This window comes from Dicentrarchus labrax, unplaced genomic scaffold (assembly GCF_905237075.1).
Source record: "Dicentrarchus labrax unplaced genomic scaffold, dlabrax2021, whole genome shotgun sequence".
Classification (NCBI taxonomy): domain Eukaryota; kingdom Metazoa; phylum Chordata; class Actinopteri; family Moronidae; genus Dicentrarchus; species Dicentrarchus labrax.
The window spans coordinates 14,340,751-14,358,143 of record NW_026136721.1 but is presented as its reverse complement, the minus strand read 5'-3'; the positions used below and the strand labels follow the sequence as shown (position 1 = coordinate 14,358,143).

General features: G+C 42.3%; 2 protein-coding genes across 3 annotated transcripts; both read right to left on the bottom strand.

Moving 5' to 3' along the window:
- Window positions 1-8: 8 nt before the first annotated feature.
- On the bottom strand, window positions 9-5,302 carry sirt7 (sirtuin 7). The gene is made up of 10 exons (XM_051383944.1): window positions 5,053-5,302; window positions 4,769-4,906; window positions 3,799-3,903; window positions 3,651-3,721; window positions 3,489-3,561; window positions 3,290-3,388; window positions 2,730-2,966; window positions 2,145-2,225; window positions 1,940-2,046; window positions 9-1,649 (listed from the first exon to the last, which is right to left on the bottom strand). Exons 1-10 carry the CDS (start codon window positions 5,155-5,157, stop codon window positions 1,445-1,447), a joined length of 1,221 nt encoding a protein of 406 aa, XP_051239904.1. The 5' UTR covers window positions 5,158-5,302; the 3' UTR covers window positions 9-1,444.
- A 55-nt stretch (window positions 5,303-5,357) lies between these two features.
- si:ch73-100l22.3 (uncharacterized) lies at window positions 5,358-16,929 on the bottom strand. 2 transcript variants are annotated; one of them, XM_051383942.1, is made up of 10 exons: window positions 16,373-16,910; window positions 15,916-16,041; window positions 12,715-15,370; window positions 12,168-12,295; window positions 9,023-9,124; window positions 8,396-8,512; window positions 8,169-8,270; window positions 7,884-8,000; window positions 7,063-7,145; window positions 5,358-6,739 (listed from the first exon to the last, which is right to left on the bottom strand). In XM_051383942.1, exons 1-10 carry the CDS (start codon window positions 16,520-16,522, stop codon window positions 6,580-6,582), a joined length of 3,741 nt encoding a protein of 1,246 aa, XP_051239902.1. In that variant the 5' UTR covers window positions 16,523-16,910; the 3' UTR covers window positions 5,358-6,579. The 2 variants fall into 2 exon arrangements, with proteins under 2 accessions (XP_051239902.1, XP_051239903.1); XM_051383943.1 differs by lacking the exons at window positions 5,358-6,739; window positions 7,063-7,145; window positions 7,884-8,000; window positions 8,169-8,270; window positions 8,396-8,512 and having other exon boundaries at window positions 9,116-9,676; window positions 16,373-16,929.
- Window positions 16,930-17,393: the final 464 nt, after the last annotated feature.

Genomic DNA, 17,393 nt, shown 5'->3' with positions numbered 1-17,393 from the left:
CACATAACTTAAAATGAGGAACAATTTATTGTCTCACAAATGTCACACTTTTTTTGCAAAATACAATGAAAACCAAGGAGTCTTCATATCTAGTTTCACAACTGGTTTGAGTTTTAGGAATGCTGAACATTAGCTTATAATGGCTAGTCATGGTGTTGTAGAACTTCTGACACTATGTGGTACAAGACAAGATCATTCATAATACTGGATCTTCCTGAGACAAATGAATAGAGACAGGCATTTGGATGTTTCCAACCACTTAAGTAAAGAGGTACAGTAACATGACACAAACAAAAAAACAAACAAAAATAAGTATAAATTCAAAAATCACCTTTCTTCTTAACTGCTGTAGACAATGTAGTGACAGCAGCACAGTCTCTGCATTGTCTACAGAAAAAATTTGATAAAATGTAAACATAGGCAAATTCAACAACTTCAGTAAACCAAGGTGTAACCTGAGGATAAGTGACAGCAGAGGGAAGGTTGACTGGGAGTTCAGGAAATAATTTACGTAAACCAAAATACCAACAATAACAGGCTCTGTTAAAAAAGTACATTCAACAATGTAAGTTTTAAATGTCTGAAAAGGACTACAAAAATACATGTAAAAATGTCTGAGCGCCTGAATTTTTTTAATCTCTTCTCAGTGAAAGTTGTGGCAGCACAGAAAATGAAAATTAGCCAATGATATACTGCTGAAGTTCTTCTGGCATTTGCCACTTATAAACAGAGTCACTTGTACTCCACCGAAAGGTATCACTTTCATTGAATACATAAACAGTAACACCAGTATTTCAATTTAGTCACTGTATTGCACCAATAACCAATCAGGTAGAAATACATATTTCACTTAAATTTAAAGTGACGGTACACTAAACATCTTATCTTCAGAGGATCGTTCAGCTCCTGTAGGGTGTATGCTGTTGACTGTTTAAGCATACAGAGGGACATCAGAGACACTGGTAATGCTGCAGGAGCGGTTTCAAAACTTTCTTTGGGCTTTTTCATGCCTTTTCATCAAAACTTGTCACAAAAGACAGTAGTGACTGATTAAAGCGGAGGATATGTTGTGTGTCAACAAGGAAACTGATTCCTGCTACTTTTTAAGCCTATGAGGGTGTGTGTGTGTGTGTGTGTGTGTGTGTGTGTGAGTGAGATTATAAAAATAGCCAAAATAATTTTATGTTGGCTCTGCTAGCCATACTGGGCACAGCAAGCTTAGCTGCCATAAAAGTAGCATAACCAGAGCCACTTTTAGATTTTGCTGTTCCTAACAACTGTATGGCACACACACACGCACACACACACACACACACACACACACACCTGCATCTGACTAAATCATACCAATGCAGTGAAGCAGTCTAAAGCTGACAGCCACACTCATCCTCCCCATGGAAGTCATCACTTCACCAGACCATAAGTGTCCATAAAGTTCCCTTGATTATGCAGCTTTTTTCTTCTTTCTTCCTTTGCCATAGCCTCGTCCAAACCAGCCACCCTGTACAGTCTGGGCTTCTTCTGCCTGCTCCCCAGGAACAGGTGAACCATCCTCCTGCTCATTAGGGGGAGCTATGACCTCACGAGTACAGCTGTCGACCTCTTCTGGCCGCAGAGGTGTAGCGAGCCTGAAGATGGGGTCCTCTGCCCTGATGAGACAGAATGAGGAAAACTGAGCTGGGAGTCAAAAAGTTGGACCGTGTGTGTGTGTGTGTGTGTGTGTGTGTGTGTGTGTGTGTGTGTGTGTGTGTGTGTGTGTGTGTGTGTGTGGAGAGAGAGAGAGAGAGAGAGAAAGGGAGTACACTGGGAACATTCCAAAGTATTGTGTTGTGTATGAAATTAGTATCAGAGCTTTTCTGCTTTTTTAATATTCTAAAGATGTTTATTGTTATCCATCCATGTGTGTATATTTGTTGTAATTTCTTCATATGGTCGTTACCTGTTGTACAAAGGAATTTGAATGTTCAGCTCCTCCATTAGGAGTCTCATGACATCATCACACTTGCCATTAATTTTCAGCACAGCCAGATCATCTTTTGGTGTCCACTAGACAAGAAAGCACAGCCACACGATCAGCCACAGAGCAACATCTTATACAAATTCATTTGTATCTTATTCACCTACAATATCAAAGCTAGGTGTACCTGGAGGTTGACAATGTAGAGTTTGGGTCTTTTGTTTACTGGTCTGTTCATGCACCACAGACAAGCATATTTCTTCAGCACCTACAAGAACAAGAAACAGAGCCCACAAGCCATTAAATGCAAAACATATTAAATATATCAATTCACACATCAATGAATGTGTTTATGTGAAAGTCCTTGATGTAAACAAGAGTAAAACAATACTTTATACATACAAACTTGTTCATATAACCATTAAAGTGAGGTCATTGCAGTAAAGAATAAAGTCTGTGTAAGCACAATCAAATAAGGGATGGACAGAGTTGAAAATTAGGTTGCATTAATGAAAGGACATTTTACCAACTTTCATTATATACAGTATTTAGACTGTATTACAATGAGGGTGAGTCTCTTTACATACATCAGGCTACCATCTATATAACAGAATGAGTTTCATACAAGTGTGTCAGTTCTGTTGGCAGTCCGTAAATGGCTACATTAAAAGGACTTATTTAGAATAAAGTTAAAATTGTTATTGTTACGATCCATTAAATTAATGGCAAACATTACAACGTTTACAGACACACTGTGGTTTACAAAACTTACCTTCAGACTGGAGCCCAAACAGAGGATAACATCCGCCATCCTGGCAGCCTCTGCAGCTCCTTTCCAGTTGAGAGGTTGCTCCAGAGTCCCACGTTCCCCGAAGTGCACTATGGTGTCCCTGAGTTCGCTGCCACAGTGGCTGCATCTGCGGCCTGTGCCGTGTCTGTGCAGCGAGGTCCGCTCCGTCACGTCAAATAAACGCACATACTCCCTGACCGAGGAACAGGACGTACACACCTGGGGACAGGATAAAAGGGAAAAAACAGCATGTCATGTTACTTTTCCAGGGTTACTTTACCGTCTCTGCCTGCAACCTTTGTCTCAGTTGCTTTGTTCACTCACAGCTTGTCTCCCCTCCTTGTAACAAACTTTCAGTGAAGCAAATTGTTGGTGTATTATTGATTTAAACTCTGCAGATTGTTTGTTATGTGGAAACTCTGCAGTTCGCTTGCTCTCACTGCTGTGCAGTTTTTGATGAAAAATGGATCAGACTTGACATGGCTGATACTGATCCATCAAAAAATGTTTTGATTATTTGTCTGAGCATGTATGTGTCTCACCTCAATGAACATGTTTCCATGAAGCTCAGACAGGGCATGCCTGGGTAGATCGCTACGCAAGTGAAGTCCGTCACAGTTCTGAGAAACAACATGCTTTACCTGTTTAGACAAACACAGACACACAGTATATAAAAACCAGTATGCTTAAAAAACATTTGAAGATCTACTAGTATACATTATTCATCTTGGTCTCACTTACCAGCTTTTCCTTGTGTAGCATCTTAATGCACATGTGTGTGAGGGTCGGCTCAGCTTTACTCAGGTCAGACGAACTGTTTGTAAAGAGAAACAAGACAGATGATATCAGTTGGAGTTTAACTGACTTCATAACCCATCAGAGGTGACGGACTACTTTTCTCACCTGACTGTCCGTCCCTTCTGTAGCTGTGTCCACACCCCATTAGGGCCCCTGTAGTCTGGGATAGAAGCTGCCTGAAAGGAAAGCCATCATCAGTCTTATGAAAGTTTAAAAGGGAAAAGGAAACTGAAGGTGCAGAGTTTTGGCTTACCGTACTGATACCGGCTCCGGTGTAAACCACCAGGTGTTTTGCTTGTTTGACTGCTACAGCAAGCTGCCTGACTTTACTTTTCAGCTCATCTGCATCATCAAACACCTGCAGACAGTACAGGAAAAATAAAATATTTAATGTTTAAGACCACACACTTGTGTTGTATTGAGCAACAACTGAAGCAGGTTCTTGTGGACCAGTGGATATTGTGGCCTGATGGTGGCAAGAGAGGAAAGGTCACTCAGAACAACAGGTTCATCCTCTGGGGCCCATGGATATATGCCTTCAGGTTTTAAAAGATTTAAAATGCAAATTATGCTTGCTGTGCTGGGGGAATAAATGCTGACTTCAGCCCCGGGGTTACATGTCCCCGGGGCCCAAAGTTTGTTTTTGCACTGGTGAGACCAAGCAGGTTACTCAGGCCATGTCTCTTAATATGCACATGTACTGTGGGGTGGAAAAAGTCAGTGGTGGAAAGCAAATGTTGTACCGTTTACTCCACGACATTTATCTGACAGCGGTAAATGAAGTCTTTATATTAAAAAGAAAGATCAGCTAATAAAACATGTTGTAGATTACACTACACAACAGAATTCACATTACCTTTATGTGACCTGTTACAACGTTGAGATGAGGCATACATGTTGAGGCACCAGTAACAAACAGTAACAAACAGTAACAACATACCACCATATAAGAGGCCATTCTGCATGATGAGCAATTTCAGTCTTCTGATTATACTACTGTTCCAAGTAAAATCTTCAATGCAGGACTTTTACTTGTAATGGCGTATATTTTACAAAGTGGTATTTTCATAAGATAAGATGAGATATTCCTTTATTTGTCCCACAATGGGGAAATTCCAATTCCATATGTACTTTTGGAGGTTTCCTTCTCAACTGTACATATGACTATGATGACCGTCTACTGTGCAGTCCTGGAGAAACCCACACTGGGCCGACAGTCTCACCTCCTCCTGCTTCCTCTTGAGGACATTTCTGCGGACTTGTCTCTTGCAGAGCTCCTCCACAGTTTCTCTGTGCAGCAGTAACACAGCGGCCTCCTCCTCCGACCGCTCAGCCTCCGGTTTCTTCAGGACCCGTCCAACCTTCAGTCAACAGGACACAAACACCTCCTCAGGCTCACCGGCTTGTAAACGCTACATGCAGCCTCTGCTACTTTAGCCAGCTAGCATGGTGCATCTATGGGCTAGCTGGAGAAACTGTCTCCAGATGTGATGTTGCTTCGTCTTACCAGTCTGAACATCTTCCTCTCGCTTTCTCGTTGGAGTATTTTGGCCTTTTCCAACGCTTTCCTCTCCGCCCGTGAAGATACACCGGTGTCTGCCTCCTCTTCCATCCTGTTTTAAATCAGCTGAGCAGAAGCTAACTACCGGTATGCAAAACACTGCTGCTCACAGCACCAGCGACCAACGACAGCAGGGGCGGAAGTTGTCCGGGTAAGGATGGGAGCAAGCGGCCCGCAGCGCCCCCTAGTGCTGGGAGTCAGTAAATGCTTTGAATTACTTCCTATCCTTCTTTCACAGAATTCAGAGCAACTTTAAAGTGTTAAAAAACATTTATTATCAACCAAATACAAATAAATAACATATAAAACAGGTCCAAAGTCACTAATAAAAAACTGTAAAGGTTTATCTGTGTTTTGGTTGACATGTGATCCCAATACTCAAGGAAACATATTTAAGGCAACGCTTAAGAGTAACACACTATTCAAGTTAATAGCAGTAACACTCAAACCGGGAGCTGGATATGAACACCGTATGAGCAAGCACACTGTCCTACAGCACTAATACTAACAGTGTTCACTATGTGATAATACATCTGGAAATTGTCTTTTTTGGAAGAAACGAAATAGGCACATACATTTGGAGGATCTGAATAACTGAAGTCCATCTTACAAAGCAGACAAAATAAGAAAACAACCTTTTCCACAGACATTTTGACATACCATAGTAGCATAAGCACAGGTGTAATTAATAACTTTAATCATGGCTGCATTCCTGTTGGTATTTTAGTTCCATGCTTACTTTTCAACTTGTTCCCCCTTAAAACAACCATGTCCATTTGCAACCCTTTTTCACAGGTTGCATGTCAAAGCCAAAGAGTAATCAATGCTTCAAACGTTGACTTATTTGAGTTATTTTTAGAGGCAGGAGGAGGTAAAATCATCTAGTGATTCAGTTGTGTTGAATATGCTGTTCTTCCTGTGCTAATCATCTGGCATCTACCTTGTGACCCCCAGGTTGGGGACCACTCGCTTACTGAAATACATAAATGTAATTGAGCCATCATTAGTATTATTAGTTTACACCTTAGCTTTTCCTGTCATAGTGTCTGCTGTGAGTCACCATTCAGGTACAGTGCACATAGCTTTAAAGGATCAGCTAAAGAGTGTCAGTGTTTGTTTTTCTCAACTCAACATTGTTTCCCCATTCAAATCTGCAACATTAAAGATGGAGAAAAATACTGAAAGCAGACATGGTAAAGAATTTATGTTACAGAGAGAGTGGCTGTCTCATTCCCATATGAACATCTTTTCAATGTAAACTACTCTGTAATGTCTAAGAGTGGTATTGTCACTATATTACCCTCTGGTTGTAGAGTGTAAAACATTTCACAGCACACGCTGATGTGAAATACAGTGATGTATTCAGAAGTGTCAAATTTGGATTTGGAATCTCTCAAATGATTAGATATACAATTTTAATGTAGTCACTAGAGGCCTTATTAGGAGTCCTCACTGGGGCCAATTAGGAAAGTGTCATCGGGGTCTCGAGGAGTAAGTGCTCTTGGGGACCCTCTGAGGATTTGCTCTGAACCGTCCTCGTTTGGTTTCTGGCGGCTGCTCGCCAGGGGATCCACTGTTGTGTCCAGTCTTCGTCACAACTCCCCTGTGCCTTCCTGCTGCCTTTTTCTGGATCCTGGAAGGAAGAGAAGACAGGTCTTAGCCACTGACAAATGCACTGCTTTGAACAAAAAGAAAAAGCAACGCAAGATTTTCAATTCATTAAACGAAGCTGAACAGTACTTTTTTTTTAGCTGCATGCAGTATTACAGGAAAACCTTAATTTCATTCAATAAACATATTTGAAAAATCCACCAATGAATCTAATGTGAACTGTGAATGTTTTCATAGGTCGTCATACTGTGTTGTGACTGTGGGATCTTGAGCACTTGGTTATATTAATATCTTTCAATATTAGCCATGTCTTCATGGGAGTTGAGGCATCCAGTGAAAACTCACATTATTCCTCTCTTCCTCTCCAGCGACTTTTGCGTTGCAGCTGACAGAGAACTCTTCCCTCGGGGATGGCCTGCGTGCCCACTCTGAACAAACACATACACACATATGCACAGCATAGATCAGTCTTTGCACTACCCACTTGGTATATTTTAATACAACATGTGTTAATAGAGAGGAAATGTACATAGAAACAGCACAGAATAAATATTCATCATTTCTGCCTACTTTATTATATTAACAACATAAGTACTGCACAGTAAAAAATAAAGGAACAATGTTAGTATCCATTAGACTCATCATGAAATGCTGGTACCCCAAAAGGGAACTAGAATTAAAATGGTATTTTGAATTTGAATAATTAGAACTGCATCAAAACGGCTGTAATTAAATACTGATATTTCTGTGTGGTATCACCTGGCTCTGATGCTTTAACCTCACTACTGCAGGACAAACCACACACATGGATTGTGGTTATGTCTAGATCAGGGATCATGGTGACTCCTGCTGCTTACGCTGTCCCCCTCTACACCCCTCTCGCACTCTGAACCCAACCAGTCGAGGAAGACGGCCGCCCACCTAGATCCAGGGCTTGCTCAAGGCTTCAGCCTTTTTTCCTTGTATATATGAAATCTGTCCTGAGACAACTTCTGATATGATTTGGCATTATACAAATAAAATTAAATTTAAATTTAATTGAATATAATCCTGCTAGTATCTTTTTTTGGCATTATTTGTAATTTCTCCCCAACTAAAGTTAAAAACCAACACGCCTCCAATGTCTATGATTTTGTAAGCCCACACAGAGCTTTTGAAAAGGTTACCTGTCGTCTGTGCTCTCTCTCCTGGGCCAGCTCTCTGTCCCAGCTGATCAGCTGCATCCTCTCTCCGGCTGACAGGCTGAAGAATATGTCGCTGACCTCGTAACGTGCAGCGCGCAGCTGGAGAGGGAAACAATTACAGAGCAGACGATGGCTTGAACGAATGCATGTGATCACAGTATCTGTTGTGGTAACTGCTAATGGAGGGAATAATTGCTCAGTTGGCAGTGTGGAAGAGAAGAGGAGAGAGGTTAACAGATGTTTACAACACATGTTGTCTTTTTATACCTGCAGAGTGACTCTCTCCTGCAACAAAATGTCTTGTCTGCTACATAACTCTCCTCTGCCAGGGCTCTGTTGCTGGAGGGCCTGCAGGAACTGCTGTGTGTCCTAGATGTCCAAAAACACACACACGTACACTCACAGATGTAATCTCTATGCAAGTGGTTTTTCATTTTATGAAAATAAGACAAAGTGCTTCTAGAGACAGACATGACACTGCCGTCCCTACTCACCCTGATGGTGCGCACCAGCTGCGCCACTCTCTCGGTCCGCAGCAGCCTGCGAGTCAGAAAACCTTTCACGGCTGCCAACAGCAGGGGGCGGTAGCACTCCGAGAGTGGGCTGGAGGGCTGAGAAAGAGGAGGAAGAGGGGAGAACGAGCGATGAGAGGGGTGAATAATGAGGACCAGAGGGGAAGAGAGAGGAGAATGCTAATTCCATCAATGACAACCAATTAATTTCCCACGCAGATTCTCAAGGTCTTTTGGTTGGCATCTGTTTAGCGCATCAACGCAAGTGGACTCACAGCGCATCATTATAATAGGGAATAATAAGCAGAATAATAAGCAGCTGATGAGCTGTCACTCACTTGTTGATTCCAAAGCTGTTGCATTAAAGGGACGTGTTTGTTGAACAACTATACTCTAAGTGGAGCTGAACTGCTGTACCTGAATACATATTAGAGAGCAATAACAGATGATAGGGGTTACTGATGTGGATTAAGACATCAAAGGGAGAAGAGTCTGTTTCACCTGAGTGTGACAACTAACTGGTGATGAATAAAAATCCTGTGGCTACAAGGAGAAGCAGGGCGAGCCTTTCGCATCACTGACATTAGTGAACAAATGTGATAGTAATACCTGAGAGAGGGTAGAAAAGGTCAACGTGTCCCCAAGACGTGAGCTTGACATGGAGCAAGGGAAGGACACGCTCTGGAGGAGATGGTAACGCATGGCCAACGCCTGAGAGAGAGAGAGACAGAAAGAGAGACACAGACAGCAAAAAGGGAGGTAAGAGTGGAGAGTAGGAATAGGAGGAGCATGTGCATGTGTGCGTGAGCAGGCACACGTGCGTTCGGGAGCAGGCAAGGTTGGAAAATATTGAATTGAAAAAAAGGACAGCAAATGAGGCAGGAGGAGGAAATTAATTGAGGGTAGAGAGGATGAGACAGGAGGGGAGCGATGGGGCACAGAGGCAAGAGGGATGAGATGAAGAGAGGGGGCAGAGGAGGAGGAGAGGGATGACAGAGATGATGAGACAGGAGAGATGGAGGAAATTAATACAGCCAGAGTAAAAACAATGTTGGAGGAGGTATGAGGCAAAACAAAGAGGAAAGGGAGGAGAGGGGGGAAAAAAGAGGAGAAGGAGAAGGGACCATTAGTGGTGGCACTCGGCGGGACGATCTGGCACTTAACCACAGACGCTCATGAATTAAACAAATTATCCTTTCCTTTTCTGTGTCAATTCCCCTGGTCTCCTCCTGCCTCTACCATAGAGTCCAGCCAGTTTGCTCTCTCATCACATCACAAATGATGGAAGGACAGAGGGGAGTCAAAAAGAAGTATTTTTATTAAACAGCTTATGTTAATTATATTGTTGTTAAGGATACATAAATTAAACAGAGACTGTGATTAATAGGGCAAGGACACTGGCCAAGAACAAATACAGACACAAGCTGAAGAAACAAGAACTGGCTGCCAGAGAACAGCAGGCGTCCTTGAAGTCTTGCATGTGCACGCACAAACACACACACACACACACACACACACACACACACACACACACACACACACACACACACACACACACACACACACACACACACACACACACACACACACACACACACACACACACACACACACAGGCGACCATGCCAGCCCGCCTCTTAGGGATGTAATGAAACATTTATGGTAGAATCCCTGTGTGTTGTTTTTTTTACTGGGGAGAGTCTGAAGGTCTCTTGTAATGAGCAGATGTCTGTAGTCTGCCCACGACCCAGGTCTCCAGAAGCACACTCTAACAGGTAGGTTGACAACGTGTGCGTGTGTGTGTGTGTGTGTGTGTGTGTGTGTGTGCGGGTGTGTGTATGGAAACGAGCCAGAGCCGTTCTATAGTCTATGTCTAGTTTTAATAGAACATTTAGGGTCAATGTTATATCACAGCTTAGTGAATTGGTAGAAACTCTCAAAGCCTATTCTCAATTTAAAAGATGGAAACATAAATTCTTAATTTCTCATTGATGACTTTGGGTGGAGTTAGAAACCCTCGGTAGAGTGAATTATGGTTGCTGTACAGGAATTACGTAGTGCTAGATCTGTACAGCAATAAGTGATGCAATTTAATAGCAGAAGTGGACCAATGGGAGGGAGGAAATTTCAATATGATTGTGTGTGAACCATATTTAGAGATATATATAAAAGAAATGACTGGTAGTACGTACTAGTTTAAGTGTCATGGAAACCCCCAATTTCACGTTTCTTTCATTTCTTTTGGTTTCTTCATTGCAGTTGAAGGGGACACATACATAAGGTATGGCTGGTAATATTCTATATTTTTCTTACTGTCAACAAATCCCATGGGTTCCACTGTATCTTAGGGATTAAGAAGCCAACCATGAACTGTAACGTCCCCAATTCAACTTCAGCTGGGGACCTTTGTTGCATCTCTCTCTCGCTCTCTCTCTCCCTCATTTCCTGTCCTCTGTTTCCGCACAGCCTCCACAGCTGTAAACTTCGTTATTAAGAAAGGTTGAATTACTTCCTAAAACAGCTAACAAACGCTACTCAAACAGGAGAATACTTTATTTGTTGGCGACTATTTTCAGAGCAGTGTCCATAAAATTAAATGTAAGACATTTAAAGACCTTTTAAGTACCAAATAGACTGCAATTTAAAATATTTTTCACCATCATTCAGGTAAAAGAATGACAGAAAACCAGTAGGGACAATAAGGCCTACAATTGTTCATATGACATTGATTTTTTTGACACATTTATGTTGGTACTTCTATGATATATAGAACATAATTCCTAGGGTACTCAACTCACTCAATCTAGCCCATGATAAGTGACAGAAAACTGATGGATGGATTAGCCAATAAAGAAGAATCAACTTAGGTTCATTTAATTTTATGGTCCAATCAACACTTGCCCATTATGAGTCGGTGAGCTTCCTGGCTACTGTGGCAAAGCATAATCACTGTCACACCAGTCCTACTTGTAGCTTTAAAAAAATGTGTGCTCGGGTGCCCAGTTAGCTCAGTGGGTAGAGCTGTTCCCCATGTACCGAGGCTGAGTCCTTGCTGCAGCGGCCCAGGGTTCGAATCCGACCTGCGGCCCTTTGCTGTGTGTCATCCCCTCTCTCTGCCCCCCTTTCCTGTCTATCTTCAGCTGTCACTATCATAAAGGCAATCAAAAGTATTGTAAAAACATGTAACTCATGTTACTATCTACAGCAGACAAGAAAAACTATTCAAGACCTTTGTAAATGAAATGGAAGATTTAATAATTGAATTGAATTCAGTGCTCTCTATATAGAAGCTATGTCAGGCTTTTGCTACACAGGCAGTACTTGTTAGGGTCAGTGGGTTTGGTCCTTTCATGGTATTTGATGACAGTACAGTATGAAAAATATAAAATCTGGCAAAACTTATCCTTTATCTGTCAAAAAGAAAAATGAAAGTGAAACTATCTTTAGGAAAAAACTGAGCTATTCTATAATACAAATATTCTTGCTGTCCATTGGCCCTGTCACGAAAGAGGAAGGGGCGACATGTTTGATGTCAACCAGTTATATGTCCTCCTGCAACACTACTGTCTTGTAAGATTAATTAGCACATAGACTAAAGAGGTGAAGATTACACATTAAATAGCAGCAATAGGCCCCTGCCACCCATTTTTTGGCTCCACATGTCTCAATTTAAACATTTATTGTTGAGTCTGCTATCTTAATAACATCTAATTATTCACACAATAATACCAGTCATTTATCCTCTTTGTCTCACCTGCAGTAGGTCTTCCTGTTGTCTCCTATGCTCATCTTGCAGGGCTCTAACCTGAGCAGCGTGGGCCTGTTTCAGTTGTTCCTGCTTGTCTTTTTGACTGCCATGGCCTTCCTGCCAGCATCCTGCAGCTTAAGGCAGAAAAGATGGTCCCATTAGATCAATAGGGCAGGGAGTATACTGGGTTCTCTTTCAACAAAACACCTGATCAGGTTTTTGGCTCCTGATCCAAATCAAAGCCCTATACTATTTATATTTTTGGAAATAATAAGTCTGATTAGATTAATTTTCTAATAATTAATTTAGATTTTCATTTGATATTTTTATGTACATTACACAGATTTCCTGAAGTAGTCCTCAAACAAGACCAAAAACCACACTAATAGACTTTTTTAATTTAACAAATACAATGATTAGCCTTGATCCTGAGGACCAGCTAAAGGCCTTCATACTGTTCGTTTTCATTTTCCAAATCTCCATGCACCCAATAACAATGCTGTTCTGTACATGCTCGTTTGACATCCCTGTCCCACTATCATCCTGGTCTTACCTTTAGGAGTGCTGGAGTTGGGTCTGACCACAGAGTCTGTCCCTCTACTGGTATCTGCACTCCTTTCCCGTGTCTCCTCCGTCATTTGCATGAGCAGTCTCCGTTTGACCTTGGATCCTCCAGCCTGACCTTCACCTCCGCTCTCTGGGGTCAGATGTTTTTCCTGAACAAGATGACCCCTCGACCCCAAATCGGAGCCTGACCCATCGAGGAGCCACAGGCCAGACGGTGCGTCCACATCATACGACTGGTTGAGAGATGGCAGGTGGGTGGAGTCGTGACCCTCTACGGCCATCTCATTCCTCCCTTCCACTGGATGGTTACTGGTATCTGAAAGCACCGAGACATTACGTGGAGCCGTGCTTTCAGATGGACCGTTTCTGAATATGTCTGGAATTCGCAGTCGCTGTGCTGCAGAGAGGATGCATTTAGGTGGGGGCTGCTGCTGTCTACTGCCGCCATGCTGTCCGTAACTCTTTGTAAGGCCTTGTTTGCATGTCCCTTTTTCCTTTCCTCTCTCTGTAGCAATGGGTTTGACAAGACTGAGCTCGCTTAAGTGTCCCGGCTCGGTTCCTTTTACCTCCACTATGACAGGAACATTGTTCATGTCACTGATGCTTGGTTCAGGTTTTGTATCTTCATGCAGGTTCTTGTAATTGTCCAATGATTGTCCCCTCGGCCGCTCTCTGTACCTTTGGTCTTCCTCCGCATCATTGCTATCGTCATCTTCCCTGAGTTCGTCCTCCCAATTGTGACAATCACTTTGATGAAGCTGCACATGTTCATTTTTAATTTGCTCAGAGTGCTTGAAGCCCTCAAAACTGAGCTCACTTTGCGCGTTGCTCTCAGTTTGGCTGTTATTCCCCAAGTTTTCTGTCAACGTGGACTCCAGATCCGAGATCAGTACTTTCAGACTGGACAGGTTGGACTCAAGCTGATCTATGTGCTGTGAACTCTTGGTTAGAACACCTGTTACATCACCTTCAACAGTGAGGTTCACCGTGGAAGAAAGTGCTATGGGACTGTTTTGATGCCCCAGGTTAACTTCTTCAACCTTGTGGTCTTCATTCAAACCAGTACTGACTAAAATGCTCCTCTTTGAGGTCTCAGTCACATAAACAGCTTCTCCATCTTGGATACTGCCTTTGCTTTTGCAGTGAACAGGACTCCTACAGAAATTAGGGGTTGGGATAGTGTGATATTTCCCTATTCCTTTATGAAAAGCGGTGGGACAGGTGGTCAGGTAAAAGGCTTCCTGAATAGGTGAGGCTTCTGTCGACATGGGCTGTTGCTGGGGGAAGGCGCTGATTTGTTTCGGCTCTGTTATGATCTCTTGGGAAAGGTTCAGCTTATTATTTTTGGTTGTTTCTTCCTCAACACTAGTCATTTCCTTTGTTTTTCCATCTCCTGTTAAATGTGTGCTTTCAGATTTAGAGTTTGCCTTTTTCCCCAAAAAGTCACTCTTAATCATACTCTCATTTTCCCAAGATTTCTTTGGTGGAGTTTCCACTGACCGTATAAAAGTGCCTGTCTTCTCTTTAGTTTTCTTCCCCTCTGCAGTAACTGTGCCCTTGTAAGGGAACTCGTCATTCTCCTTATCAGAGAGGTTCTGCTCCTCTGTCCTTGCTCTTGGCTGTTCTTGGGTCCTCTCCTGGATTTTAGTGTTTTTGGCTTGGTTCCTAAGCATCCGCTGGCGCCGCCGGTACTCCTGAGATTTCTTTAGCAAAGCCTGCAGGCTCAGACGATAAGGCTCCTCAGATGGCCCTGCTTCATCTACATCGTTGCTTAGAGGTTCTGTTTCTGTGGGGTTGTGTTGAATATGCAGTTCTGCTGTGGGACAGTGACTGCTCATTGTCTGTGATAACTCTGGATTGTCTGAAAAGCCACTGTTTTCTGATGAAGGGACTGAGCCTTCAATTTGGTCCAAATTGTGATCTTCGTCAAAGTCAAGTACTGTAGTAACAGGAAGGTTATCTTCACCCTCTGTGCTGTCCTCGTGATTGCTTTTAGATCGCTCTACTGGTAAAGGGTCACACATGACTGATTCCTCCTGGCATGAGGAGAAACTTGCGTCTTTTACCACAATAAAGTCATTACAAAAGGATGATTCCAATCCACTCCTTTCTAACTCATCTCCATCTATAGGGGGATGGCTAATAATATCTGGCATCTTGGTGATTGTGTTTGAGGTGTTGTAAAGGAAAAAGCCAGGCATATTATAAGCTCCCTTTGAGGAGCCAAAGCCATGGCTCTCTCTCCCTGCATCGATCCTTCCAGAGACACTGGCGGTGTTTTCAATGTTCTCAAAGGTCACGTATCCTGAGGATTCTGATTGGTGGCACGCATTATTAAGGGGATTTGGCTGGGATCCCTGTTGGCTGTAATGTTGGTCAATAAGGCATTCTTCCTGGTAACTTTGCAGAGGTGTCACATTAGAGGCGTAAAAGGCACAATATGTAGTTGATGTGAAAGGAGGAAGAGAAACACTATCTTTTTCTTTCCTTTCAGGTGGAGGCGAGAGCGAAAGACTATCCTTTGTCACCATGAAATAACTGCTCTGTGGCACCGATCCACCGCTGGTGTTATGGGAATATGAAGACTTTGAGTTAACCTCTGACTCTTGAAGCAACTCCTCCAGTGTTGGCGTGTTCCTCAGCTAAGAGGAAACAATAACAAATATCAGATCAGAGAAGAAGTGTTTCCACATGTGGTCAACAAGCGCTGCACAATATGGTAAAAAACATATTGCAATTATATTGACAGATATTGCGATAATTCATGATTCAGAGGAATGGTTTTTCATGATTTTTGCGTCTCATTTTTCATTTCCACTAAAAAAAAACAATTAAAATCATGATGATGTGACATTTATTGGGGTCTGTAACAAACAAACATTTTCTTTTTTTAGAGCTGGAGAGGATTTGTAGGCCAGTGCATTTCTGCAGCAGCACTGCAGTACTTCATTATAATGCTGCACACATTTTACCTTTATCAAAAAATTGGCCATATTGCCATTTCAAATAATTGTGCAGCCCTACAAATCACTGCATGAAAGACAATAATGTCTGATGACCACTCTATTCATTCAAAAGAACTAGTGTATGTCTGTGTAGACTAAGCTCTGCAGTAATGTAGGAATACTAATATATGAACATATTTAGGTCATCAGGAGGACAGCTGATGAGTCCGGACTTATATTACCTGAACACTGTGTAGGATAGTTTGCACGTAGGCCATTCTTGCATCATCCTGCAGCTTTCTGTGGACAGCAGCTTTCTGTGCTGCATCTCTGTGTCGCTGCATCTCCTCTCTCTGCTCCTCTGAAAGCTGTTATCATCACAAAGCAGACATAGGGTGTCAGGCATGGTCAATAACAGGGCTGGCACTAATGATTATACTCATTATAGATTATTCTGTTCTTTAAGTTTCAGTAAAATGTACAATGATTGAACAACAGAGCAGCAAACTTAACATGTGATCAGCTGTAGCATTTGTGTTGTCTGCTGACTGTTAGTATGAACCCTACTCCACAAACACACAGCACAGTAACCTTACTACAACCATATACACAGCAAAGAGACAGCGGGGTGGTGAGCTCGCAAGGTTAACAACCACAATCACGATGTTTAACAGCATTATCCTCAAACTGAGCTCCTACCAGGGGAGGAAGGACGGGGTGTCCATAGAAGCGAATGAGAGAGGATACCGGTGAAGGTTTGTTGTGTTGTTGTTCCTCCTCCTCCTCCTCCTCCTCACTGCTCCTCAGACGGGAGAGACAACGCTGCACAAACTTGTCGTAGTCCTCCATCAAGTTGCATCAGGACACGGTAGGTAAGTTAGTAACGATGGATAGTTGTTGTTTTTGCTAACGTTAGCTGCTGAGCTGTGATCCTAGCTAGCTAACGGGTTAGCTGTGGTCGCTCCGGTTGGCGTTAAACACCAAACTACCGGTAAAGTTAATAGCTATTGTTAGAAGAAGTATGAGAAGCTAAAGTTGAGCCGCTCTGCAGTGTTACTTCTGATAAAACAGCAACACAATATAGTCTAGCAAGCTACCAAAGAAACGATCTCCATCAGGATGGGTCAGTGTTTACATTTTTACCCGCCTCTCCTCCCGGAGCAACGGACGGCGACAGTTGGGAAACCGTGGAAACCCCGGAGTGGATCCTCAGCACGGACCTGGATTTATCTCATTAAACAAGGAATATACCAATTTAAAACACAACGTGCAACTTTAATTCACAAAGAATAACATCACATTAGCTAAACAGATACAATCTACTCCTCTTTGTCTACAGACATTGGTGCGACGCTTGTCTTAATAACGATTAATGATTAATTAACGCTCCGTGTTTTCACCGGATCCAGACTGATGGGCCGAGGGGAGCTGATGATAACTGGATACTGCCACCTACAGACTGGACTGGATGGAGAAAGACATGAACAAATGTGTTATTATACTTTAAATAATACATATTATTCTAAACTAATTTAGTTCAAATTGCAGTACTAATAATAATAATGATAATAATAATGCAGTAATAATAGGCATATATATACCTATTATTCTATTCCATTCTATTATATGCTGTATTAATAAAAGAAAGGAGGGGGAAACACATGTTAAACCACAGCAACATAGACTTGAAGTTTTGAGTTTAATTGCAAAAAAAAATTTG

What these genes read in the sequence shown, in the direction of transcription:
- sirt7 (XM_051383944.1), bottom strand. Translation starts at nt 5,157, where the DNA reads ATGGAAGAGGAGGCAGACACCGGTGTATCTTCACGGGCGGAGAGGAAA. An exon ending in AGAGGAAGATGTTCAGACTG is followed by an intron (nt 4,907 to 5,052) that starts GTAAGACGAAGC and finishes TGTTGACTGAAG; the next exon opens with GTTGGACGGGTCCTGAAGAA. An exon ending in ATGGAAACATGTTCATTGAG is followed by an intron (nt 2,967 to 3,289) that starts GTGAGACACATA and finishes TCCTGTCCCCAG; the next exon opens with GTGTGTACGTCCTGTTCCTC.
- si:ch73-100l22.3 (XM_051383942.1), bottom strand. Translation starts at nt 16,522, where the DNA reads ATGGAGGACTACGACAAGTTTGTGCAGCGTTGTCTCTCCCGTCTGAGG. An exon ending in CCTTTTCTACCCTCTCTCAG is followed by an intron (nt 8,513 to 9,022) that starts GTATTACTATCA and finishes CCTCTTTCTCAG; the next exon opens with CCCTCCAGCCCACTCTCGGA. An exon ending in AGAGAGAGCACAGACGACAG is followed by an intron (nt 7,146 to 7,883) that starts GTAACCTTTTCA and finishes GTGTTTGTTCAG; the next exon opens with AGTGGGCACGCAGGCCATCC.